The sequence below is a fragment of the Phalangium opilio genome, unplaced genomic scaffold (genome assembly GCF_054372755.1).
Source record: "Phalangium opilio isolate 3A_F unplaced genomic scaffold, DU_Popi_V2 ptg000082l_1, whole genome shotgun sequence".
Taxonomy (NCBI): domain Eukaryota; kingdom Metazoa; phylum Arthropoda; class Arachnida; order Opiliones; family Phalangiidae; genus Phalangium; species Phalangium opilio.
Genome location: NW_028324189.1, coordinates 6,444,974 through 6,460,549, shown reverse-complemented (window position 1 = coordinate 6,460,549; position 15,576 = coordinate 6,444,974). Strand labels below are relative to the sequence as shown.

Below are 15,576 nucleotides of genomic sequence, written 5' to 3'. Positions count from 1 at the left end.
TTTATTTATTTATTTATTTATTTATTTATTTATTTATTTATTTATTTAGTTCAGTACAGGTAAGCCATTAGAGCTTGGTTAGTACAACCGAGAGAGATTAACGATTTAGTTATACAGAGATTAACGATTTAGTTATACAGAGATTATTTAGTTATACAGAGATTATTTAGTTATACAGAGATTAACGATTTAGTTATACATTAGTAAAAAAAAGAAGAAAAAAAAAAACAAAAAGAGATAAGTAACAAAGTAAAAAAAAAAAAAAAAAATAAGTGACAAAGTAGAAAAAAGATAAGTAACAAAGTAAAAAACGGTATGACTACAGGTCAATTTGGGGTATTATTGAAGTGAGCCGATAACTTAGCGCGAAATTTTGATTTATCTGAGATGGTAATAATAGATTCAGGGAGTGCGTTCCAATCTGAGATGACAGTGTGGGTGAAATGATGTTGGCGGATAGACGTCAGGGCGCGTGGTTTTGCAAGTTTAAGGGAGTGTCCACGGGTAGAGGGATACGGTGCAGGGTGGAAAAAAGTTTCAACGTTAAGTGCCAATTTGTTATTAAAGAAGTCATGAAGTAAACATAGGTTGTTAATTTTATGGCGGATAATGACGGGATCAATTTTAAGTTTTTCTAATCGAGAAGGGGCTGGGAGTTTATATAATTTTTGAGTTAGTTTAGTAAATTTGTTTTGGGCTTTCTGTAGGGCAGTAGTACCAAGGGAGGAAGATGGTGTCCAAATAGGGGAGGCATAGTCAAAAATAGGCAGGGCCAATGCATTATAGAGGGTTTTAATGAGGGCTGGGGAGCGGTTGTTAAAATTACGACGAATTTGTTTACATTTATAACATTTTCATTACAATTTATTGTATTTTGTATTTTAATTGCTGAGCTCCCCCGTCTCCAGAGGGAGCCGCCCTGATATAAATAGGGTGTATCTTTATACGGCAATAAAGAAACCTTGAAACCTTCTATAAAGCATCCTTACTTCCAGGGCTGTTGCCGGGTTGTCTTGTCGTAATTCGTAATCACAAATTGACGTACTATTTTCTTCGTGTTACCGTGAATTTAGTTTCAATTCAATTAATTACGATTAAATATGGATAATCCTTTGGAAAATATATTAACCCGACTTCTGGTACCTGATAATAATGTATTATTACAGGTAAGTTCTATAATTATTCGAATTAGTAAGTTCGAAATTGGTATGAAACATCTGATAAACCAAGGCTTAACGAGACACGTGGCCGCACCCATCTGTTCCCCTTCCCCCCCTCTACAATGACATTCCCGACCCATAATTTATATTTAGAAATATAACGATTAAGTTAAAATGTTTAATTAGGCTACGAACGAGTTGAAAGAAGCTTTTAAAAACCCCGCCATAATAGGAGCGCTGTTGTCAACGCTGGCATGTTCCTCAAATTCCCAAGTAAGTTCATTCAATCGTTGCCTACGTTAATCAAGGCCTGTGCGCGGTAGGTTCGAAGGGAGCGACTTTTAAGAAACGCGACTTCTTATTTTCTATCCTATTTTACCGCGAGATTTCATTGATACCTGGACCGAAACGCGCCCGAAAATGAATATTTAAAATTCCAACTTTCCAAGCGCGAGAAAATGAACATTTCAAATTAAAGCAAAGCGCGGATCCCCTACAAGTTGACTTTCCTTACTCCAAAACTGGAGTACAGGGGGAAAGTCGCCTTGTAGGGGATCCGCTGGACCCGCGCTTGGCATTAAATATTCAAAAACAAAATAAAAATCAGCGTGGCGCACAGGCCTTGATTAACGGAGGCAACGATTCAATAGTTTCGCATGGATAAAGAATGCGCATGGGGAAATTTGTTTTCACGCTATAGGATAGGCAACTCCCTATCTCGAACGACAGCTTATTCTGTATACACTCTGTTACAGCATTGGTTGTCAGCACGCTCAAACCAAGGTCTCTATGTAACCTAGCTTTGCGCGTGTTGACTAGAGACGAATGAAATATTCATGTTCAGGATTTGAAATATCCTGAATTTTTTTAGTCTCTTGTCAGCACGCGCAAAGCTAGGTTACATCAAGAAGTTATATCAGTATCTCAGAGAGAAGGTATAAGATGCCTAAGTATTCGCGCGCCATAGTCCCAGTCCCCCTTTCAAAATACAAGGGGGGACGTAAAAGGAGGCGCCGGGCTTTTTCGCCTCTCCTCAGTCGGAAAATATGACTGTAATTTTCGTCACTCGCGTCGTCGCGCTGACGTGAGTTTTCAAGAACCAATGAGATGCTGGTTGTAATTTAGAGACGGGGATTAACTCTGGACCTACGTTTGGACTGGAGATAAAGCTGGAAATCTGGCGAATTTATACCTCTCTGAGATACTAGATATAACTTCTTGGTTACATAGAGACCTAGCGTGCTGACAACCGATGTTGTAACAGGGTATATACAGAATAAGCTGTCGTTCGAGATAGGGAGTTGCCGATCCTGTAGCGTGAAAACAATTTCCTCGAGCGCATCCTTTATCCATGGTTTCCGTTTACGTTTGTTGATACTGATAATTCATGAAGGTACGACAATACGCGGCGATTCTTCTTCGCCGTAAAATATCAAAGACATCGCAGTGGTCGCGACTAAGCATTGATATCAAACGGACTTTAAAAGAACAACTATTGAAAAGTCTAATTGTGGAACCAGAGTACGATTGAAAAGCTTGTTACTTCAAAACACTGTAGAGCTATCTCAGAAGTCTTAGTGTGACGTCACCCATGCTATTTGCCCTTAGTACCAAAGCGGTACCAAACATGGCTACCCACTGCCAAAGCTTAGCTAACCCATGACGTTTTACCTAGGCGCTGACGTCACAACTGAACTGAGATAGCTCTATTGTTCTTTTAAAGGAAAGGACCACCATTATTAAAAACCATTTTAAAGGAGTAGTAAAGCGCGAATAAAAATACGAAAATAGTAACGAAAATAAATAATTGGTCTTTAATTATTTATATTATGATTTTTAACTTACCCATAGAACTTAGCGCCATTTTTCTAATAAATTAAAGAGACTGTGATGTCATTTGTGAAAACACTATTTTTCCACACTCCCTATAAATTTTCTAGTCAAAACAGGGGGGGGGGGATATCGCTGGACACATGTCCTATAAGAAATTTTCAAAGTCCTGCTCATTTCCTTGATCTTTCCTGTTCAAATTCAACTCCCAGTACGCTCCTACCTCAATTTATATAAATTTTGTTTTTTGTCTCGTCTATTTGGTTGTTTTTAAAATCAAAGACCCACGTGGATGCCACGAAGATTATCTCAATCTTTTGTAAAGACCAATAGAGTGCTGTCAGTTGTGACGTCAGATCCAAGGTTAAACGTCACGAGTCTGCCTTTAGCAATGAGCGGCCATGACAGTTACCGTTTTTTCTTTATGGGAAAACAGCATGGGTGACGTCACACCGGCGCTTCTGACAGCACTCTATAATGCCGCGAATCTAAGTCTGGGCACTTCCTCTGGTCCAAAACCACTTTATTAATTGTTTGGACTAGGTTTTAAATTCAAGAAGTGGGGGTCACTGGCCCTAGGGACCAGTTTATTATTGCAAATCTATAGAGTGCTGTCAGTTGTGACGTCAGATCCAACTTTAAACGTCATGAGTCTGCCTTTAGCAATGGGCGGCCATGACAGTTACCGTTTTTTCTTTATGGGAAAACAGCATGGGTGACGTCACACCGGCGCTTCTGACAGCACTCTATAGGAGAACAAAAGTGGGGACCAGTCCGGAGACCAGTTTATTATTTCCGGGGGGGGGGGTGGCAGCGGATTGCGCCATCACGTGACCGCGAAACGACATTGACCAATAAAACGCCGACTTACATAGAACGTCACAGTTTTAAATAGAACAGCAATGGCGCCTCACATCTATCCATTTCTAATTTCGTTTTAAATTTATAATTAACTAAATTGAATTCAAAAACGACAAACTACTAGCAAATTTTATACTCTCATATCGTGGCCTTTGATTTAAAATGGACACGCAAAAGTGGTAATCCTTTCCTTTAATTTACGCGGGAATATTTAAAATTTTTCAGGAAAGTTGTGAAAAATTCCATCGCGCAAATTATTGGTTCGGTGGCGAAACACGAACTTGTAAATAACTCTTGGCCGGAACTTTTATTTTTTCTTAATCAATCGACAAATAGTGATAATTTGGGGGAAAGAGAGGCGAGTCTTAATTAGTTTGAACATAAGTTTATAAGATATGTTCCATAAGTGTGTCACTCGTTAATGAGAGCTTGTCATGAAGTGACGTAGGTGAAACGTCATAGATTCTTGTAAAGCGACGCGTAGTGAGGCCTTGTCAAAGGCTTAGTACAGACTAAAGAGGAGGATGGACTGCAAAATAGTCCGAGTGTAGTCAATTCTCACGTCGTTCTTGAACTAGCTCTCATTAAGCCTCTAACATTACGAAGTATGGGTAGTGACATACTTATGGAACATATCTTATTAACTTATGGTTTGAAATAGCTGGGCAACCAATTTAAATATCTTACTAATTGGCATTAATTTTAATTAATTAAATAGATTGGCATGTTTACTTTTAATATTGTATCATCGGTGGCCTCTGAACAATTGAAACCTCATTTGCTAGGACTAATTACTCTATTCTCCAAAACACTCCAAGACTCTAATCTTTCTGTCGCTTCTCTCACTGTTCAGTAAGATTAATTTAATTAAATTTAATGATTGTAATTAAATTAAAGTTAATTTCTTCGCGTATTTTTAGAACTTTAACAAATTTAGTAGCTTGTATTGGAACGGCGGAAATGGTAGATAAATAATTTTAATTAAATTGAAAATAAAAAATAAATAATTAAGGTTAATTATAATTAATTATAATTAATTTTAATTAGAATAAATTTCAAGCTTTGATTCCGCACACCATGAAAGTTATTAGAAATTTAATATCAACGGATGAGGTTAGAAATTAAATTTTAAACTATAAATTTATATTTAATTATATGTAGGCAAGAAGCGATATCTAGTTTACTAGGGAGAAGGTTTAAGATGCCTAAGTATTCGCGCGCCATAGTCCCAGTCCCCCTTTCAAAATACAAGGGGGGGGGGACGTAAAAGGAGGCCGGGCTATTTCGCAGCCTCTCCTCAGTCGGAAAATATAAGTAATTTTCGTCATTCGCGTCGCCGCGCTGACGTGAGTTTTCAAGAACCAGTGAGAATTAAGCTGGTTGTAATTTAGAGGCGGGGATTAACTCCGGACCAACTATACGTTTGGACTGGAGATAAAGCTGGAAATGGGGCGAATTTGTATCTTCTCCCTACTAAACTAGATATCGCTTCTTGATGTAGGCCTGTGCGAGTACAATTTTTGAGTTTTATGAGGACTCGCTGGACCTTTTGAGTACTGGAAAATTGGACTCCCGAAATCGGCGGCGAGTCCAACTTTCGCGTACTGGAAAATTTGACTCCGCGAGTCCACTTTTCCACTATTCGCACACCTTTACACTATAATTAAATACCACTTAATTGGGAATTAAAATAATTAAATTAGGAAGAAGCGGCGCTTTGTATGGATTTATACGAAGAACTATTAGAAAGCGAAGTTGGCGTAATTGTACCGCATATTAAATCCGTTATTCAAATGTGTTTGGAGGTAATCGGCGTCATTAAACTTAAATTAAATTAAAGTTAAATTAAACTTGAATTTTAATTCAGTTTGCCTCGAATTCCGGATTATCGGAAAATATTCGCGTTAAATCCTTATCGGTAGTCTACAAAGTTATTAAAACAAAAAAGAAGGTTGTGATCAAGAACAACTTGATTCTACCGATCTTAGAAACCATTTTCCCGATCATGCGCAATCCCTTGAATAAAGACAATATGCAAGAAGAGGAAGACGAAGACGACTTGGACGACACTCAATCGGTTGACTCCTTCGCTCCTCAAGTTCTCTACATCATGTCCCTGTATTTGCCACCCGAAAAGCTTTTCCCCGTTCTTGTAGGCGGTTCATTAATTAATTTACTCTTTTTAAGGCCTATTATTAATTGTTATATATTTAGATGAAATTTATGGAACCCGCGTTATGCGACACTAATATTTACTCCAGAAAAGCGGGTTACACTGCCCTGGCTCTTTTAGCTGAAGGCTGTTCCGAACACATCCGACACAAGTAATTATTGTATTTATGGTTTTTACTTTTTAGAAATCGGACTCGCAACGCGAGTTTTCATAAACATTTGCAAGTACATGGGACTTCCGCCAAAACTGATATCATATCAGGACTTGGCGAGTCCCATGTTTTCTCAAGGACTCGCTCGCTCTAATCGAGTACTTCGAAAATGGACTGGAGGAATCGGCTAGTCCATTATTTCTTAAGGACTCGCTTGATTCGAGAGTACTTGGAAATCGGACTAAGCCCTGAGCGAGTCCCTTCTTAAAGGCTCGGCAAGTCCGGGTTTTTTCCCTGAGCGAGTCCCTTCTTAAAGGCTCGGCAAGTCCGGGTTTTTTCCCTGAGCGAGTCCCTTCTTAAAGGCTCGGCAAGTCCGGGTTTTTTCCCTGAGCGAGTCCCTTCTTAAAGGCTCGGCAAGTCCGGGTTTTTTCCCTGAGCGAGTCCCTTCTTAAAGGCTCGGCAAGTCCGTGTTTTTTCCCTGAGCGAGTCCCTTCTTAAAGGCTCGGCAAGTCCGTGTTTTTTCCCTGAGCGAGTCCCTTCTTTAAAGGCTCGGCAAGTCCGGGTTTTTTCCCTGAGCGAGTCCCTTCTTAAAGGCTCGGCAAGTCCGGGTTTTTTCCCTGAGCGAGTCCCTTCTTAAAGGCTCGGCAAGTCCGGGTTTTTTCCCTGAGCGAGTCCCTTCTTAAAGGCTCGGCAAGTCCGTGTTTTTTCCCTGAGCGAGTCCCTTCTTTAAAGGCTCGGCAAGTCCGGGTTTTTTCCCTGAGCGAGTCCCTTCTTAAAGGCTCGGCAAGTCCGGGTTTTTTCCCTGAGCGAGTCCCTTCTTAAAGGCTCGGCAAGTCCGGGTTTTTTCCCTGAGCGAGTCCCTTCTTAAAGGCTCGGCAAGTCCGGGTTTTTTCCCTGAGCGAGTCCCTTCTTAAAGGCTCGGCAAGTCCGGGTTTTTTCCCTGAGCGAGTCCCTTCTTAAAGGCTCGGCAAGTCCGGGTTTTTCCCTGAGCGAGTCCCTTCTTAAAGGCTCGGCAAGTCCGGGTTTTTTCCCTGAGCGAGTCCCTTCTTAAAGGCTCGGCAAGTCCGTGTTGTTTCCCTGAGCGAGTCCCTTCTTAAAGGCGCGGCAAGTCCGTGTTTTTTCCCTGAGCGAGTCCCTTCTTAAAGGCTCGGCAAGTCCGTGTTGTTTCCCTGAGCGAGTCCCTTCTTAAAGGCTCGGCAAGTCCGTGTTTTTTCCCTGAGCGAGTCCCTTCTTAAAGGCTCGGCAAGTCCGAGTTTTTTCCCTGAGCGAGTCCCTTCTTAAAGGCGCGGCAAGTCCGGGTTTTTTCCCTGAGCGAGTCCCTTCTTAAAGGCTCGGCAAGTCCGGGTTTTTTCCCTGAGCGAGTCCCTTCTTAAAGGCTCGGCAAGTCCGTGTTGTTTCCCTGAGCGAGTCCCTTCTTAAAGGCTCGGCAAGTCCGGGTTTTTCCCTGAGCGAGTCCCTTCTTAAAGGCTCGGCAAGTCCGGGTTTTTTCCCTGAGCGAGTCCCTTCTTAAAGGCTCGGCAAGTCCGTGTTGTTTCCCTGAGCGAGTCCCTTCTTAAAGGCTCGGCAAGTCCGTGTTTTTTCCCTGAGCGAGTCCCTTCTTAAAGGCTCGGCAAGTCCGTGTTGTTTCCCTGAGCGAGTCCCTTCTTAAAGGCGCGGCAAGTCCGTGTTTTTTCCCTGAGCGAGTCCCTTCTTAAAGGCTCGGCAAGTCCGAGTTTTTTCCCTGAGCGAGTCCCTTCTTAAAGGCTCGGCAAGTCCGTGTTTTTTCCCTGAGCGAGTCCCTTCTTAAAGGCTCGGCAAGTCCGTGTTGTTTCCCTGAGCGAGTCCCTTCTTAAAGGCGCGGCAAGTCCGTGTTTTTTCCCTGAGCGAGTCCCTTCTTAAAGGCTCGGCAAGTCCGTGTTGTTTCCCTGAGCGAGTCCCTTCTTAAAGGCTCGGCAAGTCCGTGTTTTTTCCCTGAGCGAGTCCCTTCTTAAAGGCTCGGCAAGTCCGAGTTTTTTCCCTGAGCGAGTCCCTTCTTAAAGGCGCGGCAAGTCCGTGTTTTTTCCCTGAGCGAGTCCCTTCTTAAAGGCGCGGCAAGTCCGTGTTTTTTCCCTGAGCGAGTCCCTTCTTAAAGGCTCGGCAAGTCCGTGTTGTTTCCCTGAGCGAGTCCCTTCTTAAAGGCTCGGCAAGTCCGTGTTTTTTCCCTGAGCGAGTCCCTTCTTAAAGGCTCGGCAAGTCCGAGTTTTTTCCCTGAGCGAGTCCCTTCTTAAAGGCGCGGCAAGCCCGGGTTTTTTCCCTGAGCGAGTCCCTTCTTATAGACTCGGCAAGTCCGGGTTTTTTTCCCTGAGCGAGTCCCTTTTCATAGACTAGGCGAGTCCAATTTCCCAGTTCTCGTTCTTGGACTCGCGGCTTAGGAATCAGGACACACATCTACGTAGAAAAGGGCAATTGCAAATAAACTTGTTTTATTTGAAGGCATTTGCGAACTTTCCTTCAAGTTATCTGTCGCGGAATGACGGATCAAAGTTCGTTTGTTCGCAACGCGGCCTTATTTGCCTTGGGACAGTTTGCTGAATATCTTCAACCCGAAATAAGCGAATTTCACGCGGAACTGATGCCCGTTTTATTTGATTATTTGGGAAATATTTGCACGCAATTGCAAAACGGAGTCAATCGTCCCCCTAACATTACCGGCGTTTTCTTTGCCCTCGAAATGTTTTGCGAAAACTTGGAAGAGAAACTCTTAGAGTATTTACCCGCTCTCATGGAACGACTTCTGACCTTTTTGTCCGTCACCAATTGCTTGGAAGCCAAGGAACTGGCCATCAGCGCCATTGGAGCGACCAGTCAGTCCCCCTTAATTGATGCTTTCATTTAATTAACAGTCGGTAATTTCAATTAATTAATTAATTAATTAACAGGCCACGCTGCTAAAGAAGCCTTAGTTCCGTATTTCCCTCAAATTATCGAACAATTACGGCCTTATCTGTCGATCCAAGCGGGAGGAACGGCTCTTCCTATACAAGTTCAAGCAATTGGTAATAAAGATTTAATCGCGATTAAAAGAATTAAATTAAATTAATTTAAATCGCTTATTTATTTTGAAATGAAATTAAGATACCTTGGGATTTTTGGCCAGAACAATTGGCGCGGAAACATTTCGACCCATGGCCCAAGAATGCGTTCAAATGGGTTTGGAATTGGTGGATAAAGTTCATGACCCTGATATTAGACGAGCCTGGTAATTTATCTTAATCATAGAGACTAAAGGTTTATAGTCTCTATGTCTTAATTAGCCTTATTCCTGATCAGCGCTACCTACCCATAGCGGCGACTTTGAGAACTACTGTAAGCGGCAAGCCAATCAGATGTCGCTAAAATCTGGTGACGTCACTGACTGGCACTCTCGGGTCTTACCAAAAATGACGTCACCAGATTTTAGCGACATCTGATTGGCTTGCTGCTTACAGTAGTTCTCAAAGTCGCCGCTATGGGTAGATGGCGCTGATCAGGAATAAGACCGCTAATTAATTAATTTAATAGGCTTTAAAGTTTATTTTTTTCTTTCATCTTGACATTTCGATTGCAGTTATAGTTTGTTCGCTTCGGTGGCGACTGTTTTGGAAGGGGGTGGGATGACCCCTTATATGGAAACGATTATCGACCATATGGTTGATTCTTTAATGTCGACGGAGGGCATCGTTCCTCATTACGACGAAAGCAACGCCGCCTTCACTCTCTTTGAAGATTTGGAAGACGAAGAGGAATTGGGAGAGGAAGAATTGGACGAGGATGAAGATGATGATGATGACGTCATCGGTCACAGTGTGGAGAATTCCTACTTGGAGGAGAAAGAGGATACTTGTTGCGCTTTGAGAGAACTCGCCGCCAAAACGGGGTAAGCCAATTTTAACTCATTTTGATTAACTTCATTTATTCATTTATTTATTTATTTATTTGAATGAATAGGCCCGCTTTTTTGCCATATTTTGAACGATGTTTCCAAGAAGTTTTCAAATTATTGGATCATCCCGCTTCTGACCTTCGTAAACCAGCTGTTGTGGCTTTGGGACAATTTACAATCACTTTAAGTCAATCGGCGTTGCAAACAAATTCTCAAGAACAACAAAATGGTAATTAATGCGTGCGAGTCCCGATTTATAGGTTTCGAGCCTTAGTCCTGGAAATGTGGACACATAGAGTCCTTGAGTCCGTTTTTTACAGAGTTCTTCGAGTCCAAAATTCTTAAGCTCGGACTCGGACTCGTCAAGTCCAAAATTTTTAAGCTCGGACTCGGACTCGTCAAGTCCAAAATTTTTAAGCTCGGACTCGGACTCGTCAAGTCCAAAATTTTTAAGCTCGGACTCGGACTCGTCAAGTCCAAAATTCTTAAGCTCGGACTCGGACTCGTCAAGTCCAAAATTCTTAAGCTCGGACTCGGACTCGTCAAGTCCAAAATTCTTAAGCTCGGACTCGGACTCGTCAATACCAAAATTCTTAAGCTCGGACTCGGACTCGTCAAGTCCAAAATTCTTAAGCTCGGACTCGTCAAGTCCAAAATTCTTAAGCTCGGACTCGTCAAGTCCAAAATTTTTAAGCTCGGACTCGTCAAGTCCAAAATTCTTAAGCTCGGACTCGTCAAGTCCAAAATTCTTAAGCTCGGACTCGGACTCGTCAATACCAAAGTTCTTAAGCTCGGACTCGGACTCGTCAAGTCCAAAATTCTTAAGCTCGGACTCGTCAAGTCCAAAATTCTTAAGCTCGGACTCGTCAAGTCCAAAATTCTTAAGCTCGGACTCGTCAAGTCCAAAATTCTTAAGCTCGGACTCGTCAAGTCCAAAATTCTTAAGCTCGGACTCGGACTCGTCAAGTCCAAAATTCTTAAGCTCGGACTCGGACTCGTCAAGTCCAAAATTCTTAAGCTCGGACTCGGACTCGTCAATACCAAAATTCTTAAGCTCGGACTCGGACTCGTCAAGTCCAAAATTCTTAAGCTCGGACTCGTCAAGTCCAAAATTCTTAAGCTCGGACTCGTCAAGTCCAAAATTCTTAAGCTCGGACTCGTCAAGTCCAAAATTCTTAAGCTCGGACTCGTCAAGTCCAAAATTCTTAAGCTCGGACTCGGACTCGTCAATACCAAAGTTCTTAAGCTCGGACTCGGACTCGTCAAGTCCAAAATTCTTAAGCTCGGAGTCGTCAAGTCCAAAATTCTTAAGCTCGGACTCGGACTCGTCAAGTCCAAAATTCTTAAGCTCGGACTCGGACTCGTCAAGTCCAAAATTCTTAAGCTCGGACTCGGACTCGTCAAGTCCAAAATTCTTAAGCTCGGACTCGGACTCGTCAAGTCCAAAATTCTTAAGCTCGGACTCGGACTCGTCAAGTCCAAAATTCTTAAGCTCGGACTCGGACTCGTCAATACCAAAATTCTTAAGCTCGGACTCGGACTCGTCAAGTCCAAAATTCTTAAGCTCGGACTCGTCAAGTCCAAAATTCTTAAGCTCGGACTCGTCAAGTCCAAAATTCTTAAGCTCGGACTCGTCAAGTCCAAAATTCTTAAGCTCGGACTCGTCAAGTCCAAAATTCTTAAGCTCGGACTCGGACTCGTCAAGTCCAAAATTCTTAAGCTCGGACTCGGACTCGTCAAGTCCAAAATTCTTAAGCTCGGACTCGGACTCGTCAAGTCCAAAATTCTTAAGCTCGGACTCGGACTCGTCAATACCAAAATTCTTAAGCTCGGACTCGGACTCGTCAAGTCCAAAATTCTTAAGCTCGGACTCGTCAAGTCCAAAATTCTTAAGCTCGGACTCGTCAAGTCCAAAATTCTTAAGCTCGGACTCGTCAAGTCCAAAATTCTTAAGCTCGGACTCGTCAAGTCCAAAATTCTTAAGCTCGGACTCGTCAAGTCCAAAATTCTTAAGCTCGGACTCGGACTCGTCAAGTCCAAAATTCTTAAGCTCGGACTCGGACTCGTCAAGTCCAAAATTCTTAAGCTCGGACTCGGACTCGTCAAGTCCAAAATTCTTAAGCTCGGACTCGAACTCGAGTACCTTCACAGGCGTAAATTTGACTGTATTTCTTAATTTAATAATAATTGTGATTCTACGCTAGCTTTGAACCAAACTCTAGCTATTCTGGTTCCTAAACTGCTGAGTATGAGTCGCGAAGACGACGAACGCCACGTTGTTTTGGCCGCCTTTGAAATCTTGGCCGATTTATTCAAAGAACTGAAAGTTTTAATGCTTGATCACGCCACTTTGGAGGGAGTGGCGGAAATCGTCAAAGATACTTTCAAACACAAATTAGCTTGTCAAGACAATAGCGATTACGGGGAAGACGACGCCGCCGATGAGAATGACGCCGAATACGACGGAATGTTATTAGAATTTGCCGGAGAACTTGTTCCTTCAATGGCCAAGGCATTACCGCACACCATTGTCACGCCATATTTACAGAAAATCTTGCCATGTTTGATAAACAAAACAGTAAGTCCACTTTCCCAATACTCGGACTAGCAAATTGCGAGTACAGTTTGCGCAGGCCTCGTTAAATCAATTTATTCCTTGAATGGATGAATTTTAACTTAGGGCCCAAAATGTAGCGTTTCCGAAAGATCTTTCTCAGTTGGAACATTAGCGGAAACGGTTTTAGCTCTGGGGAAAGGGGGAGTCAGTTCTCTCATTCAACCTTTCCTGCCCCTTTTCCTGGATGCCATGAAAGACGAAGACGAGGAGGTTCGAAGTAACGGCGTTTTCGGTTTAGGTGTTTTGGTTGAAAACGGAGGAGAGCTTCTATTACCGTAAGTTTTATCCTTGGGACCATCCATAAACTACGTCGTCACACTCTTATGGGGGGTTTCTAAGTTTGTGACGGTCCTTCCGTGACAAGGGGGGAGGGAGGGGTTCTTCGATGCGTGACGTCACGGGAGGAGGAGAGCTTCTATTACCTTAAGTTTATCCTTGGGACCATCCATAAACTACGTCGTCACACTCTTATGGGGGGTTTCTAAGTTTGTGACGGTCCCTCCGTGACAAGGGGGGGAGGGAGGGGTTCTTCGATGCGTGACGTCACGGGGGGAGGAGAGCTTCTATTACCGTAAGTTTTATCCTTGGGACCATCCATAAACTACGTCGTCACACTCTTATGGGGGGTTTCTAAGTTTGTGACGGTCCCTCCGTGACAAGGGGGGGGGGAGGGGTTCTTCGATGCGTGACGTCACGGGGGAGGAGAGCTTCTATTACCATAAGTTTTATCCTTGGGACCGTCCATAAACTACGTCGTCACTCTCTTATGGGGGGGTTTCTAAGTTTGTGACGGTCCCTCCGTGACAAGGGGGGGGGGAGGGGTTCTTCGATGCGTGACGTCACGGGGGTTAAAGAAATGTGACGTGGTTTTTTTGGGGAGGGGTCAGAGAAAACGTGACGAAGGGTGATCTGGGGGGACGGGGGGGGTCAGAAAATGCCTTTTTTGCGTGACGTAGTTTATGGATGGTCCCCTTCTGTTTTCTAGCCGCTTTTAACTATTAGCGTGTTGCCGTTACAGGCAATATCCCAACTTATTACAAGCTCTCTCGGTCATGCTAGTCAAAGAAACTGATTCTAGAGCCAGAGACAATATTTGTAGCGCCGTAGCCAGATTAATTATCGCCAGTCCCAACGCGGTGCCTTTAAAACAGGTAAGTTAAATGAATTCATTTTAATTATAACTAGCTGTTACTGGCGGCGTCGCTCGCGTGAAATAAAAACTTCCATCAAAATGATATAAAGAATGGGTAGATTTTACTGATGACTAATATTTTTGTAGCACCCTAGCAGCGAAGGCCCTCGGCATTGCCCGTCAGCCCGTCGGCATGTATTTTTTAGTTAATTTTCACGCGGACATTATTCCATAAAGAAGGGTTTTTAAATTTCTGGCCGCCATTTAAAAAGATGGCAACAAATCGAACCCGAAAGACCATTCAGCCCGTCTATAGGTTAAAGGAAACCAGTGTACTAAATATTTGCGAAATCGGTTGAAACGCGCGGACTTTGTTCCATAGAGAAGATTTTTTACATTTCTGGTCGCCATTTTTTTAAGATGGCGGCGGATTGGGGGGAAATCTTTCTTAGTACGTGCCTACTACTTATGAGTAACGTTCCTGCAAATTTTCAGCCTTCTAGGGCAAGCGGTTTGGGCTGGGCGTTGATTATCAGTCAGTCAGTCAGTCAGGACTTTGATTTATATAGATATAGATTAGAAGTGTGGCAGTCATAATTTCCAGGTCTCGGGTCCAATTCCCCAAAAACTTGTTAGCCTGATTATAATTAATTTTAACTTAATTAATTGTGTCTCTGCTAGGTTTTCCCAGTATTTTTAAGATGTCTTCCTTTACAAGCTGATTTTGAAGAAAATACAACAGTTTATTCGTGCCTCTATGGATTATTTACGAATAAGAGAAACGAGGTAAGTAATTATAAATTCCAATCATCCTTAATTAATTAAATTAAGACTTAACGCGAGATTAATTTTAATTGGCAGATTTTAGAAAGTCTACCGCAAATAATCAAAATCATATCTTTAACATTACAACCTACAAATATTGGAAAATTAACCGAGGGTAAGTTTTAATTTTAATTTTTAATCCACCTTATTCCCTTTTGCCGGAAGTTAGGCTTAGCTCGGGATTCATGGGGGTGAGTAAAAAAGGGAGGAAATTCGTCTGTCGTCCGCTACAGTACATATTTGGGCTTTTGTAGCAGACGACAGACGAATTTCTTCCCGTTACTCACCCCCATGAATCCCGAGCTAAGCCTAACTTCCGGCGAATGGGAATAAAGTGGATTCGTTTTAATTAACGTTTAAATTTAATAATAATTAATTACTTTGGTCAGAAACCAAAATGCAATTAGTGGAGATTGTGAAAGTTTCTCATCACGATTATCAAAGCGAGTTTCAAGCCGTGATTGCGTCACTTCCTACAGACGGTCAGGCGGTCTTAATGTCAGTTATTGCTAGTTAAGAAAGATTTAGCGCGTTTATTAGAATCAATTATAGTCAAGCTCAAAAGATTATCAATATTATAAGACAAAACACTGAAATATTATCAATGAATTAATATTAATAACTTTTAAGAACAATCACAAAATGTACCTACGCGAAATGTGTGAAATAAATAATGTTAAATTGTTAAAAAGACTTTTATAATTGCGTCGCTCGCGTGTAATAAGAACTTCCATCAAAATGATATAAAGAATGCAGGTAGATTTTACTGATGACTGATATTTTTGTAGCACCCTAGGAGCGAGTACACTCGGCGTTGCCCGTCAGCCCGTCAGGACATTTTTTATTGCTTTTCACGACCATAAAGAAGGGTTTTTAAGTTTTTGGCCGCCATTTAAAAAGATGGCAACAAATCTAACCCGAAAGACCATTCAGCCCGTCTATAGGTT

General features: G+C 42.3%; 1 protein-coding gene across 1 annotated transcript; it reads left to right on the top strand.

The window, feature by feature from the left end:
• Positions 1-18: 18 nt before the first annotated feature.
• LOC149651221 (importin-4-like) lies at positions 19-15,320 on the top strand. Its single transcript, XM_089848032.1, has 21 exons — positions 19-1,166; positions 1,347-1,433; positions 2,554-2,681; positions 4,077-4,209; positions 4,570-4,703; positions 4,772-4,814; positions 4,899-4,964; positions 5,555-5,656; positions 5,719-6,003; positions 6,066-6,175; positions 8,627-8,997; positions 9,073-9,189; positions 9,269-9,392; positions 9,741-10,049; positions 10,121-10,284; positions 12,260-12,633; positions 12,736-12,947; positions 13,691-13,823; positions 14,486-14,590; positions 14,666-14,744; positions 15,019-15,320. Exons 1-21 carry the CDS (start codon positions 1,101-1,103, stop codon positions 15,144-15,146), a joined length of 3,270 nt encoding a protein of 1,089 aa, XP_089704158.1. The 5' UTR covers positions 19-1,100; the 3' UTR covers positions 15,147-15,320.
• Positions 15,321-15,576: the final 256 nt, after the last annotated feature.